Source organism: Ziziphus jujuba, chromosome 12 (genome assembly GCF_031755915.1).
Source record: "Ziziphus jujuba cultivar Dongzao chromosome 12, ASM3175591v1".
Taxonomy (NCBI): Eukaryota; Viridiplantae; Streptophyta; class Magnoliopsida; order Rosales; family Rhamnaceae; genus Ziziphus; species Ziziphus jujuba.
The window spans coordinates 8,405,286-8,419,110 of NC_083390.1; the positions used below are offsets into that span (position 1 = coordinate 8,405,286).

Sequence of the window (13,825 nt, forward strand, 5' to 3'; positions counted from 1 at the left end):
ATAAAATTCGTCTCTCTAATTAGGGGACAGTAAAGTAGATAACTTTGTTTTAGCAAGCAAAGCAAAGCCGTTTTCTTTGATTGAAAAAAAAAAAAAAAAATTCTAATAGGAAATCTAAAAGCTAAATTCACGGCCCATAAAATTAGCAATCAAATAAAATAAACAAAGCGGTTTTGCAAAGACCAAATAACTCAATCAAATACCAAATCGAAAAGCAAAAAAGAGGAAAAGAAACTCCATTAGAGGGATAAAAAAAGGAAAAAAAAAATAATAATAAACGTACTTTCACTGCAAGCCACAGAACACAAAACAGCGACTTTGACTTGTTTTCCATTTGATTCCTTTTGCGGAAATTCTTCTTTCCCTTTAGATGTTATTTTCCTTCATTTTCTTGGCATTAAATTAAAAAAAAAGAAAAATTACAAAAGAAAATTAAATGAGACTCTAATATCAAAATCAAAGTCCACTTCAAAAATCTAAACTAATAAAAAAATAAAGTAAAATCACAGGCAAAGAACAAAAACAGCAGCCTTTCTTCCAAGGCTGACCCATTTTTCACAAAAACGTGTTCTTTCTCTTTCTCTCTCTCCAAACACACAGCGACATATATTTATATATACATATATATATATATATATATATATTTGTCGGTATCACTGTATCAGATCTGTAACCCCTCTATTGCCCAATCTCTTCCTTTCCTAGATTATATATCTTCTTCTTCTGGGTTTCCATTTTTTTTTTTAACTTTTAGACTCGGCCAGAAAATAAAAATAAAAAAAAAAAACAAAGAAAGAAAGAAAAAAAGAAAAATGGATTCCGAGCAACGACGCAAGCTAAAGCGCGTTGGAAGGCCGTACTCACAGAGCCGGTTATTGTCTATGAGATCTCTGGTACTCTGCCTCTGCTTCTTCGTCTTCCTGTTGTTCTTATACTCCGCACGCTTCCCTATCTACTCCGCAGCGTTTCGACCTGTTCTAACTTCCTCAACCCTCTTGTCCTCTTACGCTAGCAATTCCATACTCGATTCTTTTACCAATGGAGGAGGAAGGTCATCTTCTTTGCGTTTCAGAGTCGAAGATCGAATCTTGTTCCCTGATCAACTGCTTTTGTTGGTTGCCAACAGTATCCCAATTTCCGATCCTTTGGATTGCGTTTACTACAGCTTCTTAAACCATGCCGATGAAGTTCTTGAAAACGTCAGGAACCCGGAAGTTAAGGTTTTTGTTCGTCCCGCTTTGTCCACTGACGCCTATGATGAGCTCAGGTCGATCGTCAGGTGCCCACTTCCGCCGGCGAATTACTCGGCCGCCGCGGATTTGCGGCGTCGCGGTGATGCTGTTAATGAGGATTGGGCATCCAGGATTAACCAGACGGTGTATTCATGGGACAAGGTGGTTTATGAAGCAGTTCTTGATGGAGATACAGTGGCTGTTTTTGTGAAAGGATTGAATCTCAGACCCCATAGGAATTCTGATCCGACCCAGTTCAGCTGCCATTTCGGATTCGGAAATTCGATCAAAGAAGAAGAATTCGTCCTCAAAACTGAAGCAGTGACGGCTGCTCAGGAAGTTGTGAGGTGCCAGTTACCCCTGAGTATTCGAAACAATCCAGACAAGGTTAAGGGAATTCGTGTAACCATTGAACATCCCAGTTGGAATCCCAGATCCTCAGTTGCTGTGAAAAAACCTTCTGTGGCCAGAATTTTCAGCTCCAAATCCTATCAGCAGAAAAGAAGTAATCAGGCGAAGAAGCATGAGCTTTGTGCTTGTACCATGTTGTGGAACCAAGCTTCTTCACTGAGGGAGTGGATTATGTACCATGCTTGGCTTGGAGTTGAGCGCTGGTTTATCTATGATAACAACAGTGACGATGGAATTGAGGAGGTGATTCAGGAGCTCAATCTGCAAGATTACAATGTAAGCAGGCAGACATGGCCATGGATTAAAACCCAAGAAGCTGGTTTTTCACACTGCGTTTTGAGAGCAAGAGATGAATGCAACTGGGTTGGATTCTTTGATGTGGACGAGTTCTTCTACTTCCCATATGCTTTTCGCCACAAGCGAGGACCTGGTCTTCCAGGGCAGAATTCGCTTCAGGACCTGGTTGCAAATTACTCATCCTCGACAACAATTGCGGAGATCAGAACAGCTTGTCACAACTTTGGGCCATCTGGCTTGAGTAGACACCCTGCACAAGGGGTGACTGTAGGGTATACTTGCCGGTTGCAGAACCCTGAAAGACATAAATCTATTGTCCGTCCAGATAGGTTGGATAGTACCCTTCTCAATGTGGTGCACCATTTCCGGCTTGCAGAGGGATACAGAGCTCTCAACATCCCTGAAAAGACTGCTCTGATAAACCATTACAAATACCAGGTGTGGGAGACCTTTAGGGCCAAGTTCTACAGGAGGGTTGCTACTTATGTGGTTGACTGGCAAGAAGACCAAAATAAAGGATCAAAGGATAGAGCACCTGGTTTAGGGACTGAGGCAATTGAACCACCCAATTGGCGGCTACAGTTCTGTGAGGTTTGGGACACCGGCCTGAGGGACTTCGTTTTGGCAAATTTTGCTGATCCTGTAACTGGGTCATTGCCTTGGGAGAGGTCTCTTCTGTGAAAAATTCAGAACAGGTGTGTCTCCAGCTAGATGCTCATTTAAAATAGAGCAGTCATATAAAGCAGCCATTCTTTTTGTTCTAATTTTTGTTCTCTTTTTTCTATCTGATTTTTCAACCTTACAAACATGCAAGGAATTAATTACAGGATTCTTACACGGTTGTAAATTTGTAACCATATGAAATGAAATTTTTTCATTTTGTTTCGATGTTCGGATAATGAAATATAAATTTATTCTAATGCTCTTCCATTTATGCTATACATATATATGCAAGTAATTGTGGCATTTTCATGTCCGGTGATTAGAATGCTGTAATTAGGAGAGCACGTTGAGGTGGGTTGCACAATAGGTACCTAGGAAAAGAGTTGAATGATAATAGAGACCGATTGCAAAATGGACAAGTTGTGCTAGTAGAAGTATACGTAGCAAATAGAAAATATGTCCCTTGTATTCAACAAGCAAAACGGTTGGTTCAATAACAATACGTAAAGTATGACTCACTGGACATGCTTTAGCTCAAAACTAGAAATATACAAGAATACCATACAATCCTTTTTGACCGTTTGGCATAAAACCATATATAGACGTAAAAACAGGGCTTATCATTAAGCTCTTGTTCTGCATTGTATTAAAAGAATGTAACTTTTTTAAAACCAAAATATCATTCAACAATTGAACAATTTTTATGTTTCTAAAGTCAAAAGTCAGCTTATCACATGGCCAAACGAGCATCACACTGTATAAGGAAAGAGTAAAAGAGGAGACAAACTATATATTCAAGGATGTTTGCCTGGCAGCAGCTACGATCTTGATCATTGCTATTCTCCGCTCACGTATGTAAGCTGTCATGCAAAATTTACGTCATTGAAATTTAGAGTTTTAGCTGTAATATCACAAGACAGAAAATAAAATAAAATGTTAAAAAAAATAATAATAATAATAATAAAGAAAATTTTAGAAATGTTTTTACCAAACAAAGAATAAAATACTAGAAATATACTACAGAACATGATATGGAAGACTATTTTTAATAAAGAAATGTATAGCTACATGGAAAGACTTGATTTTCTGAGTTAGAATTTTGAGTTTCTGAGTTACTGTGAGCCGAGTGAAAATTTTTAATGGGATCTTGGAAGTTGCTACATCGTCCAAATCCCATTTTCTCCATTTATTTTCCCCAGGAATTATAATATTTTTATGAATTTTTAAGTTAAAATCATTTGACATATTCAAGTCATATAAAAAATGCCATAAAATATTGTTAGCCATGACTAGAAGCATTTTCTACCCATCTCACCTTCGTTGAAAAGTAAGATTTTAAACTGTGGACATCGCTTGAAACTTTGGCGTCACCCTTCAATTCCCAATTATAATACAAAAGTATAAAGCAAATAGTGTTGCCAATTGGCACATATGTAGTGCCATGGTAAACGACAAACAACTATATTAATCTGTCCAAAGTGCTATCTCATCTACTACACTAAATTTATAAAATCAAAGTTTTCCATATGTGATAAGTACTATATGTTTTTATCTAATATTTTTAATTTTTAATTATTGAGTCCGGCAGAAGATTATCAAAGTGAAAAAGGAAAGGAAAAAAGGAAAAAAGTGAGATACTACAACCGACAACATAAAATTTGTGCCCACAACCTATGATAACACATTTAAACTTTAAGAGTACAATAATCTGGAGCGTTTTTAGGCCACAAATGAAAATTACCTTGCAAGGATATGACTGTTGTAACACTCATTTGGTTACAATGAAGTTCAAAGATATTTCAAACTTTATCCAGCATATCAACTCAGAAGTTCACCAAACATTTCACCAGAGTAGCATCCAGCTTCTCTCCAATGAATGATATCCATGCCTGTAACAATTTAAATCATTACTACAAAATTTATGTAAAAATAAATAAAACAAACATAACCATTACAAATTTGATTATGTCAACAATTTTGATTGACTGACTACAAGTAATGATTATTTTTCTAAATAATATAAGATTAATGATATATACTGCTATCGACTTTCTAAAACATAGAATGCAAGACAAAAGAGTTTTCTTAACTTGTAAGGCAGGAAAGATTACAGGAGCCATAGGCAAGAGTAGTCACAAACTTAATTTCAACACCATAGCGATAATCATAGAGTCAAAATTTCAAAGCTTAAAAGGAACACCTGGTCAGATGTCGTGAAGCCCCTAATTGTGTCACCACCAATTATTGCAATCCCTCTGTCTCCCAATGGCTGCAGAATTACTGCCTGACGAAGTTGGAATTGTACCAAAAAACTTAATAAACATGAAGAATCCAAACTTGAGAAACTAGAGAGAGAGAGAGAGAGAGAGTATTATGAAAAAGGTATTGATTTCTTTTTAATCTTGATTTTACATATAAATGGAAACTATGAGGATTGTGTATTATCTAAATCTTTAAGATGAAACACATGCAACCTAACTCATTTCATATTCTCGGCAAAAGGATGGGCAAGGGCTGACCATTTATCTAAGGAAGCAACAGCAACTTAATTTCTATGTTTTTACATCAATAGGTAGCATATACTGCACAGTCCGTAGTCCATTGAAACAAATTCCGAAATTACCTCTTGGTTATTATTATTATAGCAGATGCTACAAAGAAAATAACTAAAACAGATACAGGGAAGGATTAAAAGAACACAGATATAAACTTTTCATCTTATCAAAATAGAGCTTGTATAAAGCAAGTACTTAAATAACTAAAATAAAATATAAACATCAAATTGTGAAATAAACTTTCCATGTTGAAAGTAGAGCTTATTACAGCAAGGAATGGCCTATAACCTATAAGTAGGAAAAATATGCCTCACTAGTATAAGTAATTACAATGTTAATCACGTAAATCAGCTGAAAGTACAACACCATGTTCCTTGACGGATCACCCAAAAAAACATTTAGATTTTACTCTTAACATTTTCTTAAAAGATTCTTGCAGCAAAACTAAGTAGTTGAGATATGACACTATACAGACAATCATGTCCTTATAAACCTACTCTACCACACTGTACCCACCTTGAATTTTAAAATTTGGAAGATAAATAAAACTACAAGGCATAAAATACACACCACTAACTAAAAATGCACAATATTCTTTCTTATCGTTTCTAGAATTGCCATAGAAATTGGGAGTAGGGAGAACTATAAAAGCAGCGATATGAAATATGAAACATAACTTCACCAGGATTCATAGCATTAAAAGAAAAATGTCTCTGTGCTTTTGATTCTTTTATCAACTTTCTGATTTCGAAAACTCTGAAAGGAACTGGAAGAATTACTCGTTAAAGAATCTAATTTATATGTAAATGTAGAATAAAATTCATTTCCAAGATTTTTGCAGTCAAAATACAAGGATTTCAGTTACCATTTGAATGCGCCAATAACAGCATCATAAATTTGTAGTTATTTTTATTAGTGAAGAACTGTCTCTCAGATAATAATTTTTAATTCCAGCTCCTTTATAAAGTATAGAAACGCATTGTAACTTTTTCAACCGTATCAGGAAAACCACAAACCTACCTGTGTATTCAAAGGCAGAAATGGCAGCTCGGATTTTCCAGGATAAAGAGATAGGTTAGCCAAATAGTTCTCTGCAAGAAAAAATTCCAACAGTTCGTCATAACGATCCAATATTTGGTGGAAATCTTGTTTTTGTCATGGCTACTAAATGAAAACTCCAAAGTAAAATCGGCATCTGTCAGTAAGTACTTACGCACTCCTGATTTCATAACACCTTGATAAAGTGATCCTTGCATCAACGTAATGGCATCCACAGAAACTGCCTCTCCCTCAATTTCAGAAGATTCAGCTGCAAAACCAATTTGAAGGATACAACTCCTATCATAAACAACTACAAGAGACATGCAGCATGTAACATCTGAAAGAGATTCCCATATCCTGAGAAGCATAGGCAACAAGAAGGCAATCAAAAAACATGATACATACTATAGTGCAATTGCCTGCTAATTACTACAAACACTTTTTCCGTCAGACAACTTTGGCAACTTTTTCTATCTTTCAACTCCTAGAAAATTGAAAATCACACCACTATTTATAGAAGATTCAGGAATTTGGGGTCAGTATCTCTCAACCATGCTCAAAACTCAAATCATTTCAACATTTACAGCTAAACTCAACTAGCTCCAACAAAAACATGTGCTCTTTCTATGAACATTCAAACTGTAAAATTGTGAAACATGGATTACCATAGCAATTCAGAAACCACAGGAGTAGGAAGCTGAGGATTTATTCTCTGGCATTCAATCCCTATAGGATTTACCTGAAATTTAAAAACGAAACAAAATATATATAAATTTAAAAAAAAAAAATGCAATAGTGAAATAATGTGGAAAAGACCCAATAATCCAATTAGCTAAAAGTTTGAGAGAAAATAAAAAACTTGTCAAATTCCTCACCATAGAAATAGTTTTGGGTCTGACAGAAAGCCATACCAGACCACTCAGAATATTGGTTACAGCCAATCCAAGTGTCAATAAATCAGCTCTCGACTGTGAGCTAAACAAATATTCCATGGAAAAAAAAAAAAAATTTTGTCAACCAGAAAAACTCAAAATTCACGTGAAAAAAAGAATCAAAAAGCAAAAGAAAAAGAAAAACATTTTCAAAAATTTCCACTACCTGCTGGCATCGGCCACCGGAGCAATGCCGGAAACAGTCCGGTTAAAAAGAACGGCCAAGAGGGAGGTTCCTCCGACGTATATCGGCAAGCTCCGAACAAAGTCGTCGTTTTTGGAGACCCAATTGGCCACCAAATCTCTCGTCGGTTTTGGGCCTCTGTAACCTCCATCCGAACTCGCAGAATCAGAAACCCTAACGGAGCGCGGGAAAGCAGAGTCGATACGACGCCGGAATGGGCTTTTGGGAGTCCATGGAATAGGATTTCGTACGAAGCTTCCCGCTTCCATTGAAAATTATAATTTAATTCTTAAAAAATAAAGAAATAAAAAATAATTCGGAGCTCAAGATTTGGATTGGATATAATAGATATTTTTCTTTGTCTCGAAGATATAGTTAAAATTTAGAAACTGCATTGGAAAATGATTATCTGCGGTCTGGTTTGTGAAACGAGTCTGTGCAGCTACTTATTATCTGTCCGCTTAAGCAATTTTGACCGTTGGATTTATCGGGAATTTTTGAATGATAGTGGACGATGATTGGATAATGCGCAGCATAGAGGGTGATACACATTAGCACAGCATGGTCAAGGTCAACCTTATCCATTGACATACAACCACAAGAAGGGCAGGTTACATGTTGCCCACTTCCAACATTTGCTATTATTCTATTACCCACAAAAAAAAAAAAAAAAGTGAAATTTATTTTGTTGGCATGAATTTAATTTATTGAATGTATATATGTAAACTTTATTAATTTTTTTTTCAATTAATAAACAAATTGATCCTTTATATTCCTGAATTTGAAGTGAGCACATTCTTACCTAAGATTTTTCTAGTTCAAGAAGCTCAAATTCCTCTGCTTTTTTCTTAACGCAATGGACCAACCCTTCTTCAGGGATTATAAAGTTTACTGTTGATGTCTCTTATAGGATTGGTGGCAAATATTGTTGTTTTGGTATTGTAGCATGAGACTAGGTTGGAAAAGTTCTCTTTTTGCATCACCTTTTACTACCTGCTAATTCTTCTTCTATGGCTGAAAGTTTAGCTGGGTTTCATGCTGTCTCATCTGCAAGATCACTTGGATTTGTGAATAATAGAAGTTGAATCAGACAATGTAAAACACATGATTTATAAGAACTCCATCATGTAGGTGCCCTTGGGAGTGTTGTAGTTGCAAAATGTATTTGCTTCCTGTTCTTTTTTTTTTTCTTTTTTTTTTTTTGGTTAAAAAAGTTAGGAATGCTTTGGGTAGATATCTCTCTCTTTTTTTTTTTTTTTTTTTGGAAGAATGATCTTCCACAAGAACTTCCAAGACTGATCTAGATTGATGTACATTCATCTTTTTAATGAAAATGGCCATTATTATTGATTAAAAAAAAAAAAACACAAATTTAGTTGTTGCAATTGTAATATATTAGAAATGCAACATGAATTAATTTTTTTTCTTCTTTTTTTTCCAAAAAAAAAATACGATAATAACATTTTTAGCCCTAGGGATTTTTTTTTTGGTTTTTGTTTTTGTTTTTTTTTGTTTTTTGTTTTTTGAAAAGGGCCCTATGAGAGTTATCATTAGTATAATGTGATGGTTTTCTAACCGTTTAGAAGACAAAGTAAAAAATAAATAATAGTTTTGGAAGCCAAAATGCTATTCATGCCCCAAATTTTATTTCTATGAATGTTGTGTCAATACAAATAAATTTAGTTTTCAAGTTAATAGTCAAGAATATTAAGTAGTCCTATAAACAATTAGTCATGGGATAGGGATGCAAACTCCTATTCTTTTATCGGATTTTGGATTAATATCAATTTACTCCTGAATTATTGCAAAGTTTTGCATTTATTTTCTGGTTCACTGCAACAAAAATATAAATCAAGAACATGCATTGCATCTTGTCGATAGGTTTTAACATACTAGTGCGTGTTCTCTACCAACATGTGGTTGAAAGTATTAGTATTTGTAATAGTTTTTTATTTTTATTTTTTGTAATAAATGGGTGTGAATGATTTTTCATTAATGGGATTTAATGGCATATTTTAATTGTGGCCTTTTAACTTTTTTTAACGGTTTTGGCTTTGAAAAAAGGCTGCATGAGTTAAGTAAAACTGGTTTTTGAGGAAAATTGTAGAAAAACGTCATTTTTGAGTTCCTGAAGCATTTAGAGAGAAAACTTGTGAGGAAACATTGGGTTGTATAGAGTGGTAAAGCTTGGGTATCGACAGTTCGAAGAGTAAGACTTTGGTAATGTTGTGTCCAAAGCTTGAAGAATCTGTTGTATCCTGAAAAACGAGCGTCAGAAAACCATCTGCACCGATAAAACGAAAATTGTTTTAAGGATACTGCGATATTACATAGACCTTGGATAGATCAATCTACAAATATACAGATAAACAGATTCTGAAAATTTGTTTTTTATTATTCTACAATTTTTATTTTCCTTATTTTCCTACAGTATTTAACAACACACGCTGCATGTTGTCAATACATTTAACGTCATTCTAAATTTGTTGTTAAACAACTAAATGTATGTTGTCAATGCATTATTTAACAACATAAATAGAATGTTGTATATTCTTTTAAGAACATTATTATGCATGTTGTTAAAGGCCCAAAGCTCATATATAAAACATTAGCATTTCATTTGATTTAACCAATATGATCCAAATAAAAGAATCTCATTTTACAATGAAATTATAAAATCTATACTTTAAATCAATGAATCCACAAGATATTACATCATTAACAAGGCTATGCTATAAGCTATAAGGTAATTGTGTTTGGTTAATTGTTCAAAGTACTAGCAAGGAGTAATAGTGGTATAGTTCACATTCAAGGCCGAAACCAATAGTATAGTTCACATTCACTGTTAGAAATCCTCAATCTTCAATCTTCAATCTCCATCTTCAGATACTTTACTTTAAGCTCAGCAGCTTTACCATGACCTAGATTCTTTGTGCATTGAATCAATTGTATGATTTAGCCAACTTCTTTATCTTTTCTTTTTCTAACAATGTTGAAAATGATGTTTTCATTGCCTTTTAATAGCGCCATCGGGTGCAATCTAAAGGCATTCAAGCTTCTTTTGTCCATGACAAGTTTAAATTGCCATTGTAGCTTTGTGTCAAGAACATCATCAACCTTGAAAACACCAAAACACAATCAAATTTTCAAATTATTTTGAAATCACCTCACAACATAATCTTAATATATGAACAAGATAACTTCAAATTCTAATGATTTCGAAATTTTAGACCCTACCAGAGTATCTAACAAAATCAAATCCTCATTATTTCAGAGATTAAGATCATAATAAAGACACTTGTTCTGGATTCCCATATACGAAGAATCAGATAATTTCAATTCAGATGATTTTTTACTATATGAGTAAAATCCAGCATTACAAGCATATGCCATATGCACAATATATATTCAAAGTTGCCTACACTAAATATGTGACAATCCAAGAAGGGAAAATGACATTATACAACTATAATTAAGAGACTTTTACAAACCAAGTTAGTTTACCCACATAAAAAGCCTCAAATAAAATAAATAAATTTTAGTCTTGGAGAAGCACGAAGATAATTGAAATGATTGATACTATCTAACATTAAATGTCCAAATTGATAATGCCATATCATAGAAACAATGAAAATAGAAAACTTCTGCATAGGAATACAGAAAATAATAGAATATAGATGTCACACTCCATTTTATAGGGCACAAAACTATTTCATGGCATAAATTGATATCATCCTTAAAAGGATAGAGAAATTATATAAGTGAATTTTATAATTCCACATAGTCTAGAAGTTTGAGCATACCAAGAAATTAATATTAGCAAACCCATCACGCTGTGTAAGGCTTAGAGAAAGGTCAATAGCTCCCTCACCATAATCATTTCCTCTCAAATCAATCAGAAATTCACCATTATTTTTTGTAACCAAGCTCAAATGTCAACCACGAGTTTAAAATTTAAAGTTCAAAGTTCAAGCTCAATATCTTCCCAAAGAATGTCCAGAAATTCACCATTTTTCATGTAACCAAGTACTTAAATGTCAACCAAAGAGTAACCAAGATAAGATATAGATGATAAAAAGGCAATTAATGATACAATTGTTATGTCTTCCTTTTCAAAAAATAATCTTAACCAAATAATCACAACATCACAGGCAAATAATCACAAATATCTTTAATAGTAGGAAGCATGATCATTTGGTTATTGCTTTACCAAACCAATATTCTTAGTTTTGAGTTACATAGACACTTATGCTGTCTACCAAAACAAACACAAACCAAATCAGCACATATGTGATTTTATATTATTCATATTCATATACAATCAGACAGCTAATCTTAGGCAAACAAAGTTCCTATTTGGCTTACTCTTTCTAAAATTCACACATACGCAGTAAACAATACGAGACAAGACTTACCAAATCATGCAGTCGAGCAAAGAAACTCCAACCTTGCAGTTGATCAAAGTGAAATAGTTCAAAATATATTAATTCGAAAAAGAAAAAATGGAGAGAGACATCGAAATTGAGACCTATTTGAGCAACATTGATTGAGCAAAGAGCAAATTGAAAACGCGACTAAGCAAACGAGAATGAAATCAAAGAGCATATTGATTGTGCTTCAACAAAACCACTTTGTGCACTATTGATAAAGGAAGAAGTTTAAAATCATTCAAGTAACAAAAATCCAACATACTAGATTTAGAAACTAACAAACTCCGAGTCAAATCGAATATATAGCATTTAAACTAACCTAACGAAGTTTTCTAGATAGAAGAAGTAGATCGATTAGGACGATGACCGTGAAACTTGTAAACGAATACAACGCCGAGGAATGGTGATGAAGACCATGCCTATGATCGGTGATGAAGACATCGTTGCCGATTGGTGATGACCACATTGACGACGAGTATAAAATTTTAGGAGGCAATTTTGAAATTGACTTAGATGAACAGTTTTGGATTTTAGGACATCAGGATTCTTAAACGCAAAGATAGTTATTTTAAAAGGAAAGAAAAAAATTCAAAAATTCAAAAATAGAAAATAAAAAGAAATATAAAAGGAATTATAATTTAAATAAAAAGAAGAGTTCTTTTTAGAATTCCAAAATAACTCAATACAGTTTCATTTTTTATACACTAGTATTTAAATATTTAAAAAATATAAAATTATTTAATGCAATATTATTAATATCTAAAATATTTCTAATTCATACCATCCAAAAATTATATATCTTTTACAAATAAATTTTTTTTTACAATTCCAAATTGACTACATACAGTTCCATAAAACTTAATTTTACTAGATTATTATTTTCTTATTTCTCATTTTGAATTAGGGTTGGTTTTCATCCTCTTTATTTTTTTATATTTTTATCATTTTTTAATGGCATGAAGTGTTATTTACTTGAAAGGAAAGAAACCAACCATCATGAACAATGGAGGATAGATGGCGATTGGGATTAATATGACTTATGACCATATTTGAAATATTTGAATTTGTTTAATCCAGCAGTTTCGTAACTTTTTTCTAAAGTATATGTTTAGATGGTTCGATTATAAACTTTTGTTAAATTTTGAAGTAGTTTAGTTGAAAGTTTTTGAACAGATTTAAAGTAGTTCATTCCTATACTTTTGAACATATTTAAAGTTGCAACTAATTATTTTGGAGCATTCAGTCATAAACTTTTATCCAAATTTTCAAATGTTTAGTTGAAAACTTCTAAATGTTGTCATTTTGTTTAGTTGTATACTTCTAAACATACAATTCCACACAGATACATTTTTAGACGCTCGATTGTAAACTGTTATGCAGCTTTAAAATGTTCGTTTGTATACTTTTGAACATGTTAAAATTGTTTAATTGTAAATGGTCAAACCAAATTTAGAGATATTCAATTATGGACTAAATTAACAAATGTCCTAATTTTATTTAGAGATAAAAGCGCAAAACTACAATTGACCTTCTTTATATCAATCATACAAAATAAAAGCACAAAAAGATCAGTTTGAGATCGCATTTAGTGTCATAATCACAAACTAATTTGTTCAAAACTATGAACTGTCTAAATCTATTGTCTCCTGAATGGCCATGTCATCTAAAATTAAGTTCTTGAAAGCTTTTATTTGGAATGCATATGTTGTTTCCCATCCTTGGGCACATATTTAATAATGTTTAAACCATTTATCATCAACTGAGGGTGTAGGACATCCTGTTACCATGAATAACTACAACAACAACAAAGGTAACAAAAATATTGTCAACATAAATATTAATATAATTAAATTAAATAAACTTTATTAAAAAAAATTACAATTCCTTGACAAAATGATTATCATTGACAAATACAATGGATATAATTTTATGACAATCCACATGTGGTGGTTTTGAACAAAGAGAAAGAAAGGTAAGGCATTGTCTTTTAGATATATGCATTAAAACCAAATCATATTTGGAAGCTATCAAATGGCCCATGTCTGGCATTGTCATCCATTGATTGAAACTTGGATTGCTC

At 33.1% G+C, this 13,825-nt stretch overlaps 2 protein-coding genes across 5 annotated transcripts; one reads left to right on the plus strand and one right to left on the minus strand.

The window, feature by feature from the left end:
- Positions 1-369: 369 nt before the first annotated feature.
- LOC107409548 (glycosyltransferase family 92 protein RCOM_0530710) lies at positions 370-2,860 on the plus strand. The gene has a single exon (XM_016016978.4). The coding sequence runs from the start codon at positions 813-815 to the stop codon at positions 2,619-2,621; it is 1,809 nt and encodes a 602-aa protein (XP_015872464.2). The 5' UTR covers positions 370-812; the 3' UTR covers positions 2,622-2,860.
- A 172-nt stretch (positions 2,861-3,032) lies between these two features.
- On the minus strand, positions 3,033-7,717 carry LOC107428775 (protein COFACTOR ASSEMBLY OF COMPLEX C SUBUNIT B CCB4, chloroplastic). Of its 4 annotated transcripts, none has more exons than XM_025078530.3 (8): positions 7,298-7,710; positions 7,075-7,174; positions 6,865-6,938; positions 6,372-6,556; positions 6,179-6,249; positions 4,804-4,887; positions 4,345-4,492; positions 3,033-3,504 (listed from the first exon to the last, which is right to left on the minus strand). In XM_025078530.3, exons 1-7 carry the CDS (start codon positions 7,582-7,584, stop codon positions 4,427-4,429), a joined length of 867 nt encoding a protein of 288 aa, XP_024934298.3. In that variant the 5' UTR covers positions 7,585-7,710; the 3' UTR covers positions 3,033-3,504; positions 4,345-4,426. The 4 variants fall into 4 exon arrangements, with proteins under 4 accessions (XP_024934298.3, XP_015894850.3, XP_024934299.3 ...); XM_016039364.4 differs by having other exon boundaries at positions 3,033-3,463; positions 7,298-7,707; XM_025078531.3 differs by lacking the exons at positions 3,033-3,504; positions 4,345-4,492; positions 4,804-4,887 and adding an exon at positions 5,485-5,914 and having other exon boundaries at positions 7,298-7,717.
- Positions 7,718-13,825: the final 6,108 nt, after the last annotated feature.

Bases quoted from the DNA above. Each gene is read 5' to 3' on its own strand.
- LOC107409548 (XM_016016978.4), top strand. From the start codon at position 813: ATGGATTCCGAGCAACGACGCAAGCTAAAGCGCGTTGGAAGGCCGTAC.
- LOC107428775 (XM_025078530.3), bottom strand. From the start codon at position 7,584: ATGGAAGCGGGAAGCTTCGTACGAAATCCTATTCCATGGACTCCCAAA. The intron at 6,250-6,371 runs GTAAGTACTTAC...TTTTTCTTGCAG, and splicing joins TGTTATGAAATCAGGAGTGC to AGAACTATTTGGCTAACCTA. The intron at 4,493-4,803 runs GTGTTCCTTTTA...AAATTGTTACAG, and splicing joins GCTTCACGACATCTGACCAG to GCATGGATATCATTCATTGG.